The 14,995-nt window shown below is 39.1% G+C and overlaps 2 protein-coding genes across 2 annotated transcripts in view; one reads left to right on the top strand and one right to left on the bottom strand.

Moving 5' to 3' along the window:
* Positions 1-309: 309 nt before the first annotated feature.
* On the bottom strand, positions 310-12,628 carry THAP10 (THAP domain containing 10). Its single transcript, XM_021693755.1, has 3 exons — positions 11,981-12,628; positions 643-790; positions 310-537 (listed from the first exon to the last, which is right to left on the bottom strand). Exons 1-3 carry the CDS (start codon positions 12,407-12,409, stop codon positions 341-343), a joined length of 774 nt encoding a protein of 257 aa, XP_021549430.1. The 5' UTR covers positions 12,410-12,628; the 3' UTR covers positions 310-340.
* An 83-nt stretch (positions 12,629-12,711) lies between these two features.
* LRRC49 (leucine rich repeat containing 49) overlaps positions 12,712-14,995 on the top strand; it is a 169,274-nt gene continuing 166,990 nt past the window's right edge. The window contains exons 1-2 of the mRNA XM_044918294.1: positions 12,712-13,036; positions 13,693-13,749. Coding sequence (XP_044774229.1) covers positions 12,989-13,036; positions 13,693-13,749 — 105 coding nt within the window. The 5' untranslated portion in view covers positions 12,712-12,988. The remainder of the gene's footprint in view (positions 13,037-13,692; positions 13,750-14,995) is intronic.

A 14,995-nucleotide genomic window follows, 5' to 3' on the forward strand; every position in this document is an offset into this window, starting at 1 on the left:
CATTTTTGCCTTAGAGCTGAACAAATTTTGCTGATAGTCAACTATCCCAAAGTGAAAGATTTACAAGAGCAAAGAAGTAATTGTGTGAGCGAAGGTTTGAAAACCTATAGGACATCAAGTCATTTGATGTTGCATTTTTTTTTAAAGATTTTATTTATTTATTTGAGAGAGAGAATGAGAGAGAGCACATGAGAGGGGGGAGGGTCAGAGGGAGAAGCAGACTCCCTGCGGAGCAGGGAGCCCGATGCGGGACTCAATCCAGGGACTCCAGGATCATGACCTGAGCTGAAGGCAGTCGCTTAACCAACTGAGCCACCCAGGCGCCCATGATGTTGCATTTTTAACAAGACTCTTCTTTCACCTGCACAGCTATGTAAGACAAATTGCTCTGCTCACTCTTGACATCCCAGTCTGCATCTGGCTCTGAGTCACTGGAGTAAATGTCAAAGAGGGAGGCACTTCTAGACCGCAATCCATTGGTCTGAGTAGTGGCATTACACAGTTGTTTTCCAAGCACTTTCACTTTGGCTTGAATACCTGAAAGAGAATAAACACATTTGCCTGTGAATTACATTTTGCTTGTCATTTATCTTTCGTATACAAAAGATCAATTCAATTATCAGTCGAAGAGTCCAAACATACCAACACTGCGGTGAGGGGGTCTTTTCAGAGACATTTGTGTGCTTTTATGCACTGGGCCTTCTTCACAGTGAGTAGGTACCGAAGTGACACCATAAGATAGATTATTAGCAGGGACTTGTGTTTGTTTAACTTCATTTTCATATGTAATCTAAAAATATAAATCAGAGGAGAACCATATCAAAGGTAGCCTAACTAGTATGGTTTTATCTTTCAAAAGTGAGAAGTAGTAAAAGAGTATAAATAATAGTTTTCAAGGTCACATAGTAGGAAGACTGGAGTTTGAATCCAGGCAAGCTGGCTCCAAAGTCCAAGTTCTTAAGAACTCTGCCATACTGTTCTTTACTATTTGTAAATCATAAATTGCCAAGCATTCTGGTCAAACAGAAATTTAGAAGTTATTATTTGCTTACAACTCATTATTTTTTTCTAAATCAATAGCTATAAGAGATAATACTACTAGTATTAAATTACTGGATATCATAGCAGTAGCATTATTCTAGAAAGCCTAATCATTGGTCCTTTATACCTTACAGAGAAATACTTAAATAAAATAATATGACTGGCTTTTATGCTTTCCTGAGAAAAATTACAATGTGAAACAGAAATTTTGATTTGCGGGGGAAGTAAGAGGTAGAAAGGAGCAGGATTTGGATACTTAGAAGGTAACATAAGCAATTGTACTACTAGGTATTTATCCAAAGGATACAAACATAGTGATTGGAAGGTGCACATGCACCCCAATGTTTACAGCAGCAATGTCCACAATAGCCAAAATATGGAAAAAGCCCAGATGTCCATCAACAGATGAATGGATAAAGGTGTGGCATATATATATATATATATATATATATATATATATATATATATATATAAAATGGAAAACAATGAAATCTTCCATTTGCAATGACATGGATGGAACTAAACGGTATTATGCTAAGCTAAATAAGTCAGTCAGAGAAAGACAAATATCATATGATTTCACTCATGTGTGGATTTCAAGAAACAAAACTGATGAACATAGGGGTAAGGGAAGGAAATGTAAAATAAGATGAAAACAGAGAGGGAGGCAAACCATATGAGACTCTTAACCATAGAGAACAAACTGAGGGTTCCTGGAGGGGTGGGGGGTGGGGGGATGGGGCAACTGGGTGATGAGCATTAAGGAGGGCATTTGATGTACTGGGTGTTATATGCAACTGATGAATCACTAAATTCTACCCCTGAAACTAATAATACAGTATATGTTAACTAAATTGAATTTAAATAAAAAATTTAAAAAAAAGAAGGTAACGTAAGACTGAGTACCTAGAAATTATGTGGAAGAGGCTAAGAAAGGATATCTAGAATATGTAAGGGGGCCTGTGGGAAGAAATAAGAAGTGATAGAGAAACCAAAAACAAAATTAAAGTGCTCTGTAATTTTATCTAGTGCCCTGGTCATGGCAATTGCCTTTGAACCACTGAAAAAATATTTTAGCTGGCATTCATATTGCTGTAATACTGTGATATAGGCTATTAACACCCAAGTTAAAGAAACTTTGTGAAGAAAGTTTTGTGAAGAATCCCTCCTTTTTTTTTTTTTTTAAAGATTTTATTTATTTATTCATGAGAGACAGAGAGACAGGCAGAGGCAGAGGGAGAGGTAGGCTCCCCGCGGAGCAGGGAGCCGGCATGGGACTTGATCCCAGGACCCCGGGATCATGACCCAAGCTGAAGGCAGATGCTTACCTGACTGAGCCACCCAGGCGCCCTGAAGAGTCCCTTTGTAACAGGAATAATTACGCCTAATATTACTGAGGACTTAAATCAAAGTATAAGTCTTACCTTTGTGTTTATAAAATTATGACCAATTCCTATTGGCTATATCTACTTCTAAGCCAAGCATTATAGAAGTCTAGCGTAAGTACATATTTCTTTACAAAATGGGTTTATGCCTGAAAAAATGGCATTTTAGAAATTTAATCAGGCTTTTAAAAATAACTTGTTCCCATTAGAATAATAATACCTTTTATCACTGAGAAAAATTTGCACCATACAGAGAAGCAAAAATAAACTAAAAATTAGCCATCATCTCTTTATCCGTAGCTAACAACTTTGTATTTTGGAACTTTTTTGGTCTTTTTTTTTTTTTTTTTAATTGGGATCATCTCTTTTATAACCTTGTTTTTTCCTTTAATAATCATGTTTCTATGTTATTAAATATTCTATATAATTTTATGGCTGCATACAATCTGTTGTACAGATATACTGTAATTTATTAAAACAATCTATATTAGAAATCTTTGAACATAAATCTTTTGTGCACATATTTCATTATTACTTCTTCATATTAAAAGGTTAAGAAGCAGAATTTCCAAATATATATTGATCAGCTGGAACATGAGTCAAAAGAAAATATCTGAAATTAGGCAGAGAGAGAAAAAAGTTTGGAAAATATAGAAAAGATCACAAGAGACAAAGCAGATAAGATGAAAAAGTATCATATATGATATTAATTGTAGTACCAGAGGAAAAAAGAGAGAAAATGGGACAGAAGCACTATTTGAGCAAATAACATCTGAAAATTCACCAAAATGGAGAGGAGACATTAAGACATGGTTTTACAAAAGTACTATTTGTACTTATCAAAATAAAAACAAAGGAAGCCATACCTATGCACTTTACAGTAAAACTGGAAAACAAAGAGAAAAAAATTAGAAGCAGCCAGAGGAAAAAGATACACTCTCTTCAAAGAGGCAATCATAGGAGGGAATGCCAAAACTCTTAAGGATACAGAAAGACTGAAAATAGGGGCGCTGGGTGGCTTAGTTGGTTAAGCGATTGCCTTCGGCTCAGGTCGTGATCCTGGAGTCCCGCGATCGAGTCCCGCATTGGGCTCCCTGCTCAGCCGGGAGTCTGCTTCGCCCTCTGACCCCCCCCCATGCTCTCTCTCTATCTCATTCTCTCGCTCAAATAAATAAATAAAAGGATGTAAAAAGATGTACTATGCCAACACTAACCTAAAGAAAGCTGATGTTGCTATATTAGCACTATAGAACAGAATTAGATCAAATTATGTTAGAATTAGATCAAATATGTAAATTCAAAATTACAGTGGAAGATTTTTTTTTATTCTATGTTAATCCCCATACATTACATCATTAGTTTTAGATGAAGTGTTCCATGATTCATTGTTTGCGCGTAACACCCAGTTCTCCATGCAGAATGTGCCCTCCTCAATACCCACCACCAGGCTAACCCATCGTCCCACCCCCCTCCCCTCTAGAACCCTGTTTGTTTTTCAGAGTCCATCGTCTCTCATGGTTCGTCTACCCCTCCGATTTCCCCTGCTTCATTCTTCGCCTCCCTCTACCTTCTTCTTCTTCTTTTTTTTTTCTTAACATATATTGCATTATTTGTTTCAGAGGTACAGATCTGAGATTCAACAGTCTTGCACAATTCACAGCGCTTACCAGAGCACATACCCTCCCCAGTGTCTATCACCCAGTCACCCTATCCCTCCCACCCCACCCCCCACTCCAGCAACCCTCAGTTTGTTTCCTGCGATTAAGAATTCCTCATATCAGTGAGATCATATGATACATGTCTTTCTCTGTTTGACTTATTTCACTCAACATAATACCCTCCAGTTCCATCCACGTCGTTGCAAATGGCAAGATCTCATTCCTTTTGATGGCTGCATAATATTCCATGGTATATATATACCACATCCTCTTTATCCATTCATCTATCGATGGACATCTTGGCTCTTTCCACAGTTTGGTACAGCGGAAGATTTTTAACATGCCTCTCCCAGTAATTAATACAATTAGGTAGACAAAAATTTCATAAGGATAGAGAACTTGTAAACATGATTAATAGACATATATAGAACATGTACTCAACTGCAGAACACATATTCATCTCAAGTGCATATGGAACATTTACAAAAACTGACCTATGTTTTGCCTAATACAAGTTTCAATAAATTTCAAAGGATTAAATTCATATGCTGTATATTCTCTGGTCACAGCATAACAGACCTAGAAATCGATAACAAAAATAGAACTACAAAATGCCAGTATGTTTGGAAATTTAATAACCTACTTCTAAATAACCCATGAAAAGATAAGAGATAAATTTATAGTGAAATAAAAAGATTTACACGGGGCACCTGGATGGCTCAGGTGGTTAAGTGTCTGCTTTCGGCTCAGGTCATGATCTCAGGGTCCTGGGATCGAGCCCCGCATCGGGTTCCCTGCTTGGCAGGGAGCCTGATTCTCCCTCTCCCTCTACTGTTCCCCCTGCTTGTGCTCTCTCGCTCTGTCAAATAAATAAATAAAATCTTAAAAGAAAAAGATATTTTATGCTAAATAATAATATTCTATATCAAAATCTTGTGGGACTCAGTTAATGCCATGCTTACAAGGGAATTTATAGTCTTATATGCACAAAAGAGTATAGAAAAATTAATTAGGCTTAATTAGAGTGGAATTATTAACATCACACAAAAAATTTATCCCACAAAATATTTCTAACATATCCTCATTTCAGAAGTCAATTTTTCCTCTATTAATACCACTCTAGGGAATTCTACAATTGGGAAATACGCATGCGAAACTCAGATGCCTCTTTGGCCATTAGTGTGAAAATTCTGAAAACCCATGATCCAATTTAAATTCTCAAGAAGTTAGAAGAACAGTAAATAAAAATTTAAAAAGTAGAGGAATCAAGAGTGAACTATAATGTAAACTATGGATTTGGGGTGATAGTGATGCATCAATGTAGATTCATCAGTTCTAACAAATGTACCACTCTGGTGGGGATGTTGATAGTCCAGGTGTCAACATAGGTGTGGGGGCAGTGCGAATATGGGAAATCTCTCTATAGTCCCCTCAATTTTGCTGTGAACCTGAAACTGTTCAAAAAAAGTTAAGCCTTATAAAAATAATTTTTAAAATACTGGAAAAAAATTTGAATATGTTTATTTATCTGACAGAGAGAGGCAGAGACAGTGATAGAGAACAAGAGTGGGGAGGAGAGGGAGAAGCAGGCTCCCCACTGAGCAGGGAACCAGACACCAGGCTTGTTCCCAGGACCCTCGATCATGACCTGAACTGAAAGCAGACACTTAATCGACTGAGCCACCCAGGCGCTCCACTACCGGAAAGTTTTAAAAAATTTAAGCAGCTGGGCAAAATTTGAAGTATTTGGTAATTCAATGTTTTGTCTTCACATAAGCAAGTTGGTTATTCTTACAATATTCTTTGCATGAAATACCACATCTTAATATGTACAGATATCTTTAAGTGAAGTTTTCACTTTTTAACAAGCTTGTTTAATGGAAAAATAGACAAGAAAATATCTGTTAATCATTTAGCTCAGTAATATATAAATCTAACCTATCAACTAAAAAATCAAAGTTGAAAAAAATAAGTACAGGGAAGGAAAAATGATACAAAATAATGAAAAAAAAAATACTAGAAAAAAGACCAAGAAGGCAGTTTATTATTTGAAAAGATTAATAAAAATTGAAAAACACCTGGTGAAGCAGATCAAAAACAGAATGAAAAAGCAAAAATCACTACAGATCATATAGAATTTTAAAAGGTAAAAGATTATAACTTTGTGTCAATATATTTGAAAATTTAAACTGACAAATTTTTAGAAAAATATAATTTGTCAAAGTAAGTGCAGAAACAAAAAACTGAATAACCATGTAACTGTTAAAAAAAATTGAATCCATCATTAAAAATCTTCTCACAGGGGCGCCTGGGTGGCTCAGAGTTTAGGCGTCTGCCTTCGGCTCAGGTCATGATCCCAGGGTCCTGGGATCGAGCCCTGCATCGGGCTCCCTGCTCTGCGGGAGGCCTGCTTCTCCCTCTCCCACTCCCCTGCTTGTGTTCCCTCTCTCGCTGTGTCTCTCTCTGTCAAATAAATAAATAAAATATTAAAAAAAAAAATCTTCTCACAAGGGGCGTCTGGGTGGTGCAGTTGGTTGAGCATCCAACTCTTGGTTTCCTCTCAGGTCGTGATCTCAAGGTCGTGAGATCAAGCCCTGCAGTGGGCTCTGTGCTTAGCATGGAGTCTGCTTGAAATTCTCTCTACCCTTCCTGCTCGTGCGCACACGCTCTCTCTCTCTCAAATAAATAAATAAATCTGAAAAAAAAAATCTTCCCACAAGGAAAACTCCAGGACTAGGTAAGGACCAGGTATCTTTATCAGCGAACTCTACCAAATATTAATACCAAATTTATTAATGAATATATGCCAATTTATAGAAACGTTTCCAGAGAATGATATAAGAGGAAATAACTCCAAATTGGTCAGCATAATCTTGATATCAAATCTGAGAAAGACATTTCTTTTTTTTTTTTTTAATATTTTATTTATTTGTCAGAGAGAGAGACAGAGGCAGGCAGAGGGAGAAGCAGGCTCCCTGCCCAGCAAGGAGCCCAATGCGGGACTCAATCCCAGGACCCCGGGATCATGACCTGAGCTGAAGGCAAATGCTTAACTGACTGAGCCACCTAGGCACCCCTGAGAAACACATTTCAAGAAAGAAAAATTATAGACTGAGTTTGCCCATGAACACAGATGTAAAAATCCTATTAGCAAATCAAATCAAGCAATATATAAAAGAGCAATAAGCATTGGCCAAAATGTGTTTACTTCAGCCATGCAAGTTTGGTTCTATATTTCAAAACCAGGCAATATAATTCACCACAATAACAGAATAATAGACAAAATATATGATTATAAATAGATTCAGAAAAAGCACTTGATATAATTCAACATCATTTATGATTTAAATCTGTAGCAAAAACTAGTAATAGGCAGGAATATTTTTTTATGATAAAAAGCAGCTGCAAAAAAACCACGAAACTGTAGCAAAAATCATATCAAATGGTAAACTTAAAGGCCTCCCCTCTGGAAATAAGAATGAGAAAAAGGATTCCTCATCACTTCTTTGGTTCCCAACACTGTACTGAAGTTTCTATTTAGTGTAGTAGGAATAGGAAATAAAAGCACAAATACCAACAACTATTTACTGACATGTTATAGACACGTAGAAAATTGAAAAATATCTACAAATTATTGGAATAAATAGGTTTACACAAGGTTTCTGGATACAAGGTCAACAAAAATCAATTTATCTACATAAATACATAAAAAATAAAATTTTAAATACTGCTTATAATAGCAAAATCAAATAGGAATAAATCTAATAAAATATGCACAAAATCTTTACATAGAATGCCATAAAATATTTTTAAGAGGAATGTAAAAACCCAGATTAATGTAGGGATATACTACGTTCATGGATTGGAAGACCTGTTATTGTTAATATGCTCTTTCTCCCTACATTCATTTATAAATTCAATGTAGTCCCAATCAAATCCCAGTAGATAATTTGTGGAAATTGACAAACCAATTCTAAGATATATATGGAACTTCAAGGAGCCCCAAATAGCCAAGACATCCATGAAGATGAGCATGGTAAGAGAAATCGATCAATTGAATGTTGGCTCTTAATATAAGCCACAGTAATTAAGGTACTGTGATAATGCTGCAAAAAATATGCAAATGGATAAATGGGCAGAATTTAAAAGTGTGGAAACAGACTTAATGTGTACATAGAAACTTATGACAAAGTTGACACTGGAGGACAATGAGGAAATGCTGTCCTTTCAATAGAAGACGCTGAGTCAACTGGGTATCTATAAGGGAAAAAAATGAAACTTAAACCCTATCTCACATCACACACAAAAGTCAATTCTGAATGGGTTGTAGATCTGAATGTAAAAATTAAGAACAAGTTTATAGAAAACAGCATAATAGAATGTTCTAAGCATTAAGCATATAGAAAAATATTGGTAAGTTGGTCTACATTAAAATTAAGAATTTCAGTACATCAAAAGACACTATTAAGAGGAAAGAGGCAAGCCACAGTGGGAGAAGATATTTGAAACATATTTAACTGACAAAGGAAGCCAGAATTTATTAAGAACCCGAAATCAAGAGTTAACCTGACAGAAAAATGGGCCTATCACCAAAGAGGCTATCTACATGTACAATTGACATTTGAAAAGGTGTTCCCTTACTAATTTCATTTACAAATGGGAAATGCAAAGTAAAACACCACTACAAACCTTGCAGAAGGACTCAAATGTGAAAGTCTAACAAACCAAGTGCAGGCAAGAATGAGGAACAATGTAAACTCTCATGCTGCTGGTAAAGTGTGAATTGGTAAGACTATTTTTAAAAAACACTTGGAATTATTTATTGAAGTTTAACATAATACTATGTCCCAGCAATTCTAGGTATATACCATCAGAAATGTGTGCACATATGAAAAAGACATGTTCAAAAATGCTTATAGCAGCATTACTTATAATTGCCCCCAAATGGTAACAACCCAAAGGTCCAAATAGAGTAGAACAGATAAATTTTTTAGCATATTCATACAATGGACTGCTACATAATAATGAAAACAAATTACTGCTGTATGCAACAATATGGATGACTCTCACAAATATAATGTTGAACAAAGAAGCCAGATGCAAGAAATACCTACATAATGATTCTACTTTATGGAACTAAAAAAAAAAAGCAAACTGGGTTTCTTCAAGAAGGAGGGAAGGCTGCAGCTCAGGTGATACAGGGGCCCCTGGGTTGTTAGCAGTGTTCTATTTCTTTGAGTCATTTAGTGGGCTACACTTGTTCAGGCTGTGATAATTTAATGACAATATTTGTGCACTTTCCTGCATATTTGTTACACTTCAATTAGACAGTTTAAAAAATACAGTTGGATAAAAAAATAAGAAATTAACGGTTAAGGAAAATAATCATAGTCTCATGAAGCAAAATATCAGATAATGTATAGTGCTCCTCAGAGCCCCCTTTCTCCTGGGAGATAGTCCCTCATCTTTTCTCAAGCTCCCTACAGATAGGGAACATTCAGTTATATTTATCTACATTAAGCACCAACTACCCAGAACAGTGTCTACAATAGCCCCTCAATAAATGCTGTAGAATGCCTGGAAATTTGATTTTTAGTCAGTTAGTCCTGGAATTGGAAATGAGTGGGGAAAGGACCCAGAGGTGGTACAAGCAAACTTAGCAATGTTACTGGGGTTCTCAATCCAGACCTGGCGAAAAAGGGATTGCTAACAACTCTAAACTCTTTTTAACCTTATATACTTTTAAAGTAACTATTAATAAAACTAACACATAGTTTCCTAATAAACAGCAAGTATATTAATGTAATATGGATTGTTAGAAATGTTGGCTGGATATATTATATTAATATATATAATATTCTAATTGCAGAGTAGGTTTGGTATGTACTCCGGATTTCCTCAAGGTTAGCCTTTGTTATAAAATCTTTGATTGTTTCACTAGCCTGGCTTTTCTTCTCCCAAGTTTTGATTAGGTGGTATAATTTTGAGGAAGTAAAATGGTGTAAGGGTGTGCATGGCATGTTTAATGTTCCTCTCTTTTACTACATATTTGCATTTGTGTATTATATATGTGCTTAGGTAAAGGTTGGGTAAGTAGTGATAGTGGATAGATAAAGGGACAGATGTCTTGACTGGTATATAGCTGGGTGAGAAGGGTAGCTGGCAGAGAACTGAAAATTCTATTAAAGTACAAAAAAGTGTTCTTAGAGTCACATAATCATTCCACAAATATTTATTGAATTCCTAAAATTTGCAAAATATTGTCTAGGTACTGTCAATATAATCATGAACATGTCAGATAGGATCCCTGCTCTCATGGAGCTTACATTCTAACGTGAAGACAAACATTAAGCAAACGACACAATTATTTCATGACAACTGTGATATGTTGTTGAAGTATATGTGCTACTGAAGCATATGAAATATATGAAGAATGAAAATATATAATTAGGGGACCAAAGGGAAAGGATGTTTGAATTGATTTTTAAAGTAAAAAGACTTAATTGATGATGATGGTGAATGGCAGGAGCATAATTCCAGGGTATCACGTGAAACAAAAGAGTGAAGGCTTGTTGGTAGGAAGGAACAACAACACTTGTTGGTGGCCTTGGATAGGACTAGAATGGTAGGCAGGGCCAAAAAGCATGCAAGGACTTGTAGGTTGTGTTAATAATTTTGCTCTTTATCCTAGTAATTTCAGGATACCTTAAAAGTGTCTTAAGCAGGGCGCCTGGGTGGCTCAGTCGTTAAGCGTCTGCCTTCAGCTCAGGTCATGATCCCAGGGTCCTGGGATCGAGTCCCACATCGGGCTCCCTGCTCAGCGGGAAGCCTGCTTCTCCCTCTCCCACTCCCCCTGCTTGTGTTCCTGTTCTCACTCTCTCTCTCTGTCATATAAATAAATAAAATCTTAAAAAAAAAAAAGTGTCTTAAGCACCCACTCCAACGTAGGGAGCAGGCTGGTATTTCAGAAAAAGTTTTGGTCTGGCAATTGGACTTAGAGCAAATATTACAGGCCGGTGAAGAAATTCTCAATCTCCTGGATTGACATCCTTGTGCATAAAGTGTGAGTCTGGACTAGAAGTGCACTTAGTTTCCCTTCAGCTCTAAAATTCTACCGACGCATCTGAGTATTCAAAGCCAAAATGTCAGTTACAGATCAGCTGACTTCTTGGTGAACTCTTCCCATCTCTAGAAATGAACACCTTTTAGATCCAATTAAAAGTCATAATTTAATCTATGTAATGGTGACAGGGCTGAAGTCTGATTATCTCTAATAAGGCTGGGAAGTCTTCATTAAGATGGGAAGTGGGGAAGAAGATATAGTGAGCAGATGCAAAGTAAATCTAGTCAATGCATATGAGGATTAGTAAGTTAGCAGAAGAGGGCAAGGTGGGAAAATTCAGCTCACTGCGATGTTTTAACTTACAGGAAGCTAGTCAAGAGGAAGTTTAGGAGCAGGAAGGGATTGTTTATCAGCAAACCCCATCTTCATCCGTAGCTCCGCATCCCCCTTCCCTCACCCCATTTTGGCAGTTATAATCATTTCCTCAAGCTCAGGTATGTTACGCAAAAACAGTTTCAGGCACCCCTTTCCTTGAGATTTGCTCAAATGGAACCCTTTCTATTTAAAAAGTCTGCAGCGGACTGTGAAGGTGACTCTAGAATCTAAAGGACGAGAGAGTGAGTCTTTCTGAGGCTGGGGGAGAAGGAGGTAGAAGGAACTATAATTCCATAGTGTTCATGTTAAAGAAGACCTGAGATCACCGCTACAGCACCCTCCTAATTTTACAGATGGGAAAACAGAACCCTTCGAGGTGAGGGGACACTAGTGGCAGAGCCGAGCCACAGGCCGGGGTTCCTTCCACGACCCTCGGTGGACTTCTGATGTCCCTTTACCTGTGAAGGCGCAGCCCTCTTCCTGGCCCGGAGGAGCGTACAGGCGGCCGGCCCCGGGGCGGCCTCTGCCTGCCTGACTGCCTGGGGCTCTCCTCCCTTTTCGGGGCCGCCCGCGTGCTCTCCCTCTTCTTCCCCCTTAGGTGCTGGGGCGGAGACCCGGTGCAGGGTGGGCACGGCGCCCGCTACGAGCCTCAGGCGCTGGGAGAAGCGCAGGTTCTTCTGGATAACCGAAGAGACGTCAAAACAGGCCGGAGCGAAGTGGTCCGAGCAGATGACAGAGCGGTCATTGCCCCCGTACCAGTCGGCGCGGCGGCCCCGCACGAAGCGGTCCCACAGCAGCCGCACGGCCCGGTCCTTGGGGAAGCGGAACAGCGACTTCCCGGACTTGGTGGTGTTGCCGCAGTGGGCGGCCACGCAGCGGGCCGGCATGGCAGCGGCCTCGGCCTCCGCACGCCCGCGTGCTCCCAGCCGGGGCGACGCGGTCCCCCTGCGCCGGTCCGCGCTGCGCGGCGTCGGTGCCCCTACCTCCGGCCACCGGAAGTGCCGAGCTGGGGCCCCACGGGGGCGTACGCCGTGCTCGGATATCGGCCTCCGCCCGCGCGCGGGTCCTCCCCCGAGAGCAGGTGGCCACCGGCAGCGGGATCCAAATTTCGCGCGGGCGGAGCTGAGGTGGGCCGTAAAGAGGAACGGACCGGAAGTGGTGGTTGTCACAGCTACCGAGGCGGCCGCCCTCTTCCCGGTCTCCTCCTCCCCACACTCCGGCTCCTTTTGTAGGAGGCCAGGAAAGTAGGACGAGGAAGTGCGGACGCACCGGACCCGGGCAAACATCACCGGAGGCTCTACCGACCGGGTTGGCCAGTTGATTTAGGAGAGGACCAGACCGGAAATGGTCGTCTCCATGGTAACCCCTGAGCGGGTTGCCTGGGAGATGACCCCTTTCTGTCTCTGAGTCTCCGCTATATCGTCGCTTCTAAGGCAGATTTAACAGATCCTGGACTGTCTCCTGCCATGATTCCCGGGAAGTACCGCTCTGTTTCTGGCCGGGCTGCGAACAACGTAGGTTGGGTCTCCTGCCTTCCCTTTCTCCCCATTCGTATCGTTCTTTCTGACTGGCGTCTTTGTCCTAGGTGATGGGCTGGTATTATTGGGACCAGGACCGCTGAATATACTACTCAAGCTATTGTCTGACCGAGGCTTGAGATAACGTGGACTGGACCAAGGCACTTGGAGGGTATTTAATATTGTATGATGGGTATTCAAAGTCTTGTCCAGGTTCTTGGCTTCCCAGAAGGTGGAGCTGGTCTGCTGTGAAAGGCTAAGGTTCATTTCAATTCTTTTAACCAATCTCCCACCCCTTTTCTTAGTTTAGAAAAAAATGTATTATTAATAGGTACTTCCCCTCCTTCACCTGTCCCATTGAGATATTTAGGTAGACTTGAGATGGCAAGTGTCAAAAACCTGAGGTGCTAAGGTAGAGGGTTAAATCGCTGCAGACATTTTGGAAAATAAATCACAGTGAAACCTTTTAATTCTTAGTCGTGATTTTATTGTTTTCAGCAGATCCTCAGAATATGATCATTTACCACAAACAAAAAGCAAGCATTCTGTTTTATTCTAAGTGTTTGTTATATCTTTATCTGTACCAGTTTGGGGAGAAATATGTGTGTATATAAGTTAAGAGCATATTTTATGCTATAATTTTTACATTGCAGGTGAACTGTGGGCTTCATCTGGTTATTCAAACATCATCGCTTCCTGAAAAAAGCAAAGTAAGATTTAAGCAGATTTGTATTTAAATCGAAGATAAATTATTTTGTAATCTACACAAATAGCAGCATGATTTGAAGAGTAGAGCTAAAATAATTTTTATTTTCTGCCCACATAAAGTCAAAGCCTCTTTTAAAAGCCTCTTTTAAAAACTGATTCTTGGGGCGCCTGGGTGGCTCAGTTGGTTGAGCGACTGCCTTCGGCTCAGGTCATGATCCTGGAGTCCCGGGATCGAGTCCCGCATCGGGCTCCCTGCTCAGCGGGGAGTCCGCTTCTCCCTCTGACCCTCCCCCCCTCTTGTGCTCTCTTTCATTCTCTCTCTCAAATAAATAAATAAAATCTTAAAAAAAAAAAACAAAAAACAAAAAAAAAAACCTGATTCTTATTTCACCAGTTACAAGAGGTGAGTTTTGTTTTGTTTTTTGTTTTTTACATTTAAACATTTCTTAAGTCAGGATTCTTCTTAAAATTGATGGCACATCATAGTTGAATTAGGAAAGCTTTTTCTTTCTTAGTAGTGGTAAAATGATGGTATGTCTTCCTACTGATGGCATCTTATAATGGATAAAATGTGATAATTTGGGGGGAATACATCTACACATTCCGTTTAAAATCAAGGAGAACGTAATAGATTAGCAGTGAAAATATATTGAGCTTAATGCTATTTAGAAGTTAAGATACGAACATAAGATTTTTTTTCCCCAAATTTGCACGCAGTATCCCCTGGCATTTGCATTATTTCTAGCTTTAGATTTGATTTTTGAGATACACATTTTTCTTTCCCTCCTGTCTCACCTCAGCACTCAAGACATACTCATCTACCTCCCACAGAACTGTCTCAAGACACAAAACAAATTTTCCCCCTTTGTCCAAGTTGGATACCTCCAACCATCACAATTCAGTTTTTTCCTAAAAGATTATTCAATAGATGTCACTGGGGGAACTCTAAAGTGAAGGACAGAGTTTACAAACAACAGCATGAGGAGGGTAAGGAGGGGCATGAGGAGTGTTGATGGAAGGACACCATTAGTCAAGGAGGCAGTAGTTGATTACGTTATATGTGAAAATAAACACTTGGAAAGTAGACCACTTGATCATCTTGAATAAATAGCAATTAGCTAGGTTAAATGAAAATATTTTTTATTATAATTGGATGTAATGGATTCCCTCCAAAGTTTTGCTAATTGATTTTGCTGGAAAAATCCTGTTTTATCATTACAGTGTATTTCTAGGAACTATGTGCCTTGT

This window comes from Neomonachus schauinslandi, chromosome 9, assembly GCF_002201575.2.
Source record: "Neomonachus schauinslandi chromosome 9, ASM220157v2, whole genome shotgun sequence".
NCBI classification, from domain to species: domain Eukaryota; kingdom Metazoa; phylum Chordata; class Mammalia; order Carnivora; family Phocidae; genus Neomonachus; species Neomonachus schauinslandi.

Bases quoted from the DNA above. Each gene is read 5' to 3' on its own strand.
- THAP10 (XM_021693755.1), bottom strand. From the start codon at position 12,409: ATGCCGGCCCGCTGCGTGGCCGCCCACTGCGGCAACACCACCAAGTCC. The intron at 791-11,980 runs GTAAAGGGACAT...TTATATTTTTAG, and splicing joins AGAGGGCTGCGCCTTCACAG to ATTACATATGAAAATGAAGT. The intron at 538-642 runs GTATGTTTGGAC...ATTCTCTTTCAG, and splicing joins ACCCCCTCACCGCAGTGTTG to GTATTCAAGCCAAAGTGAAA.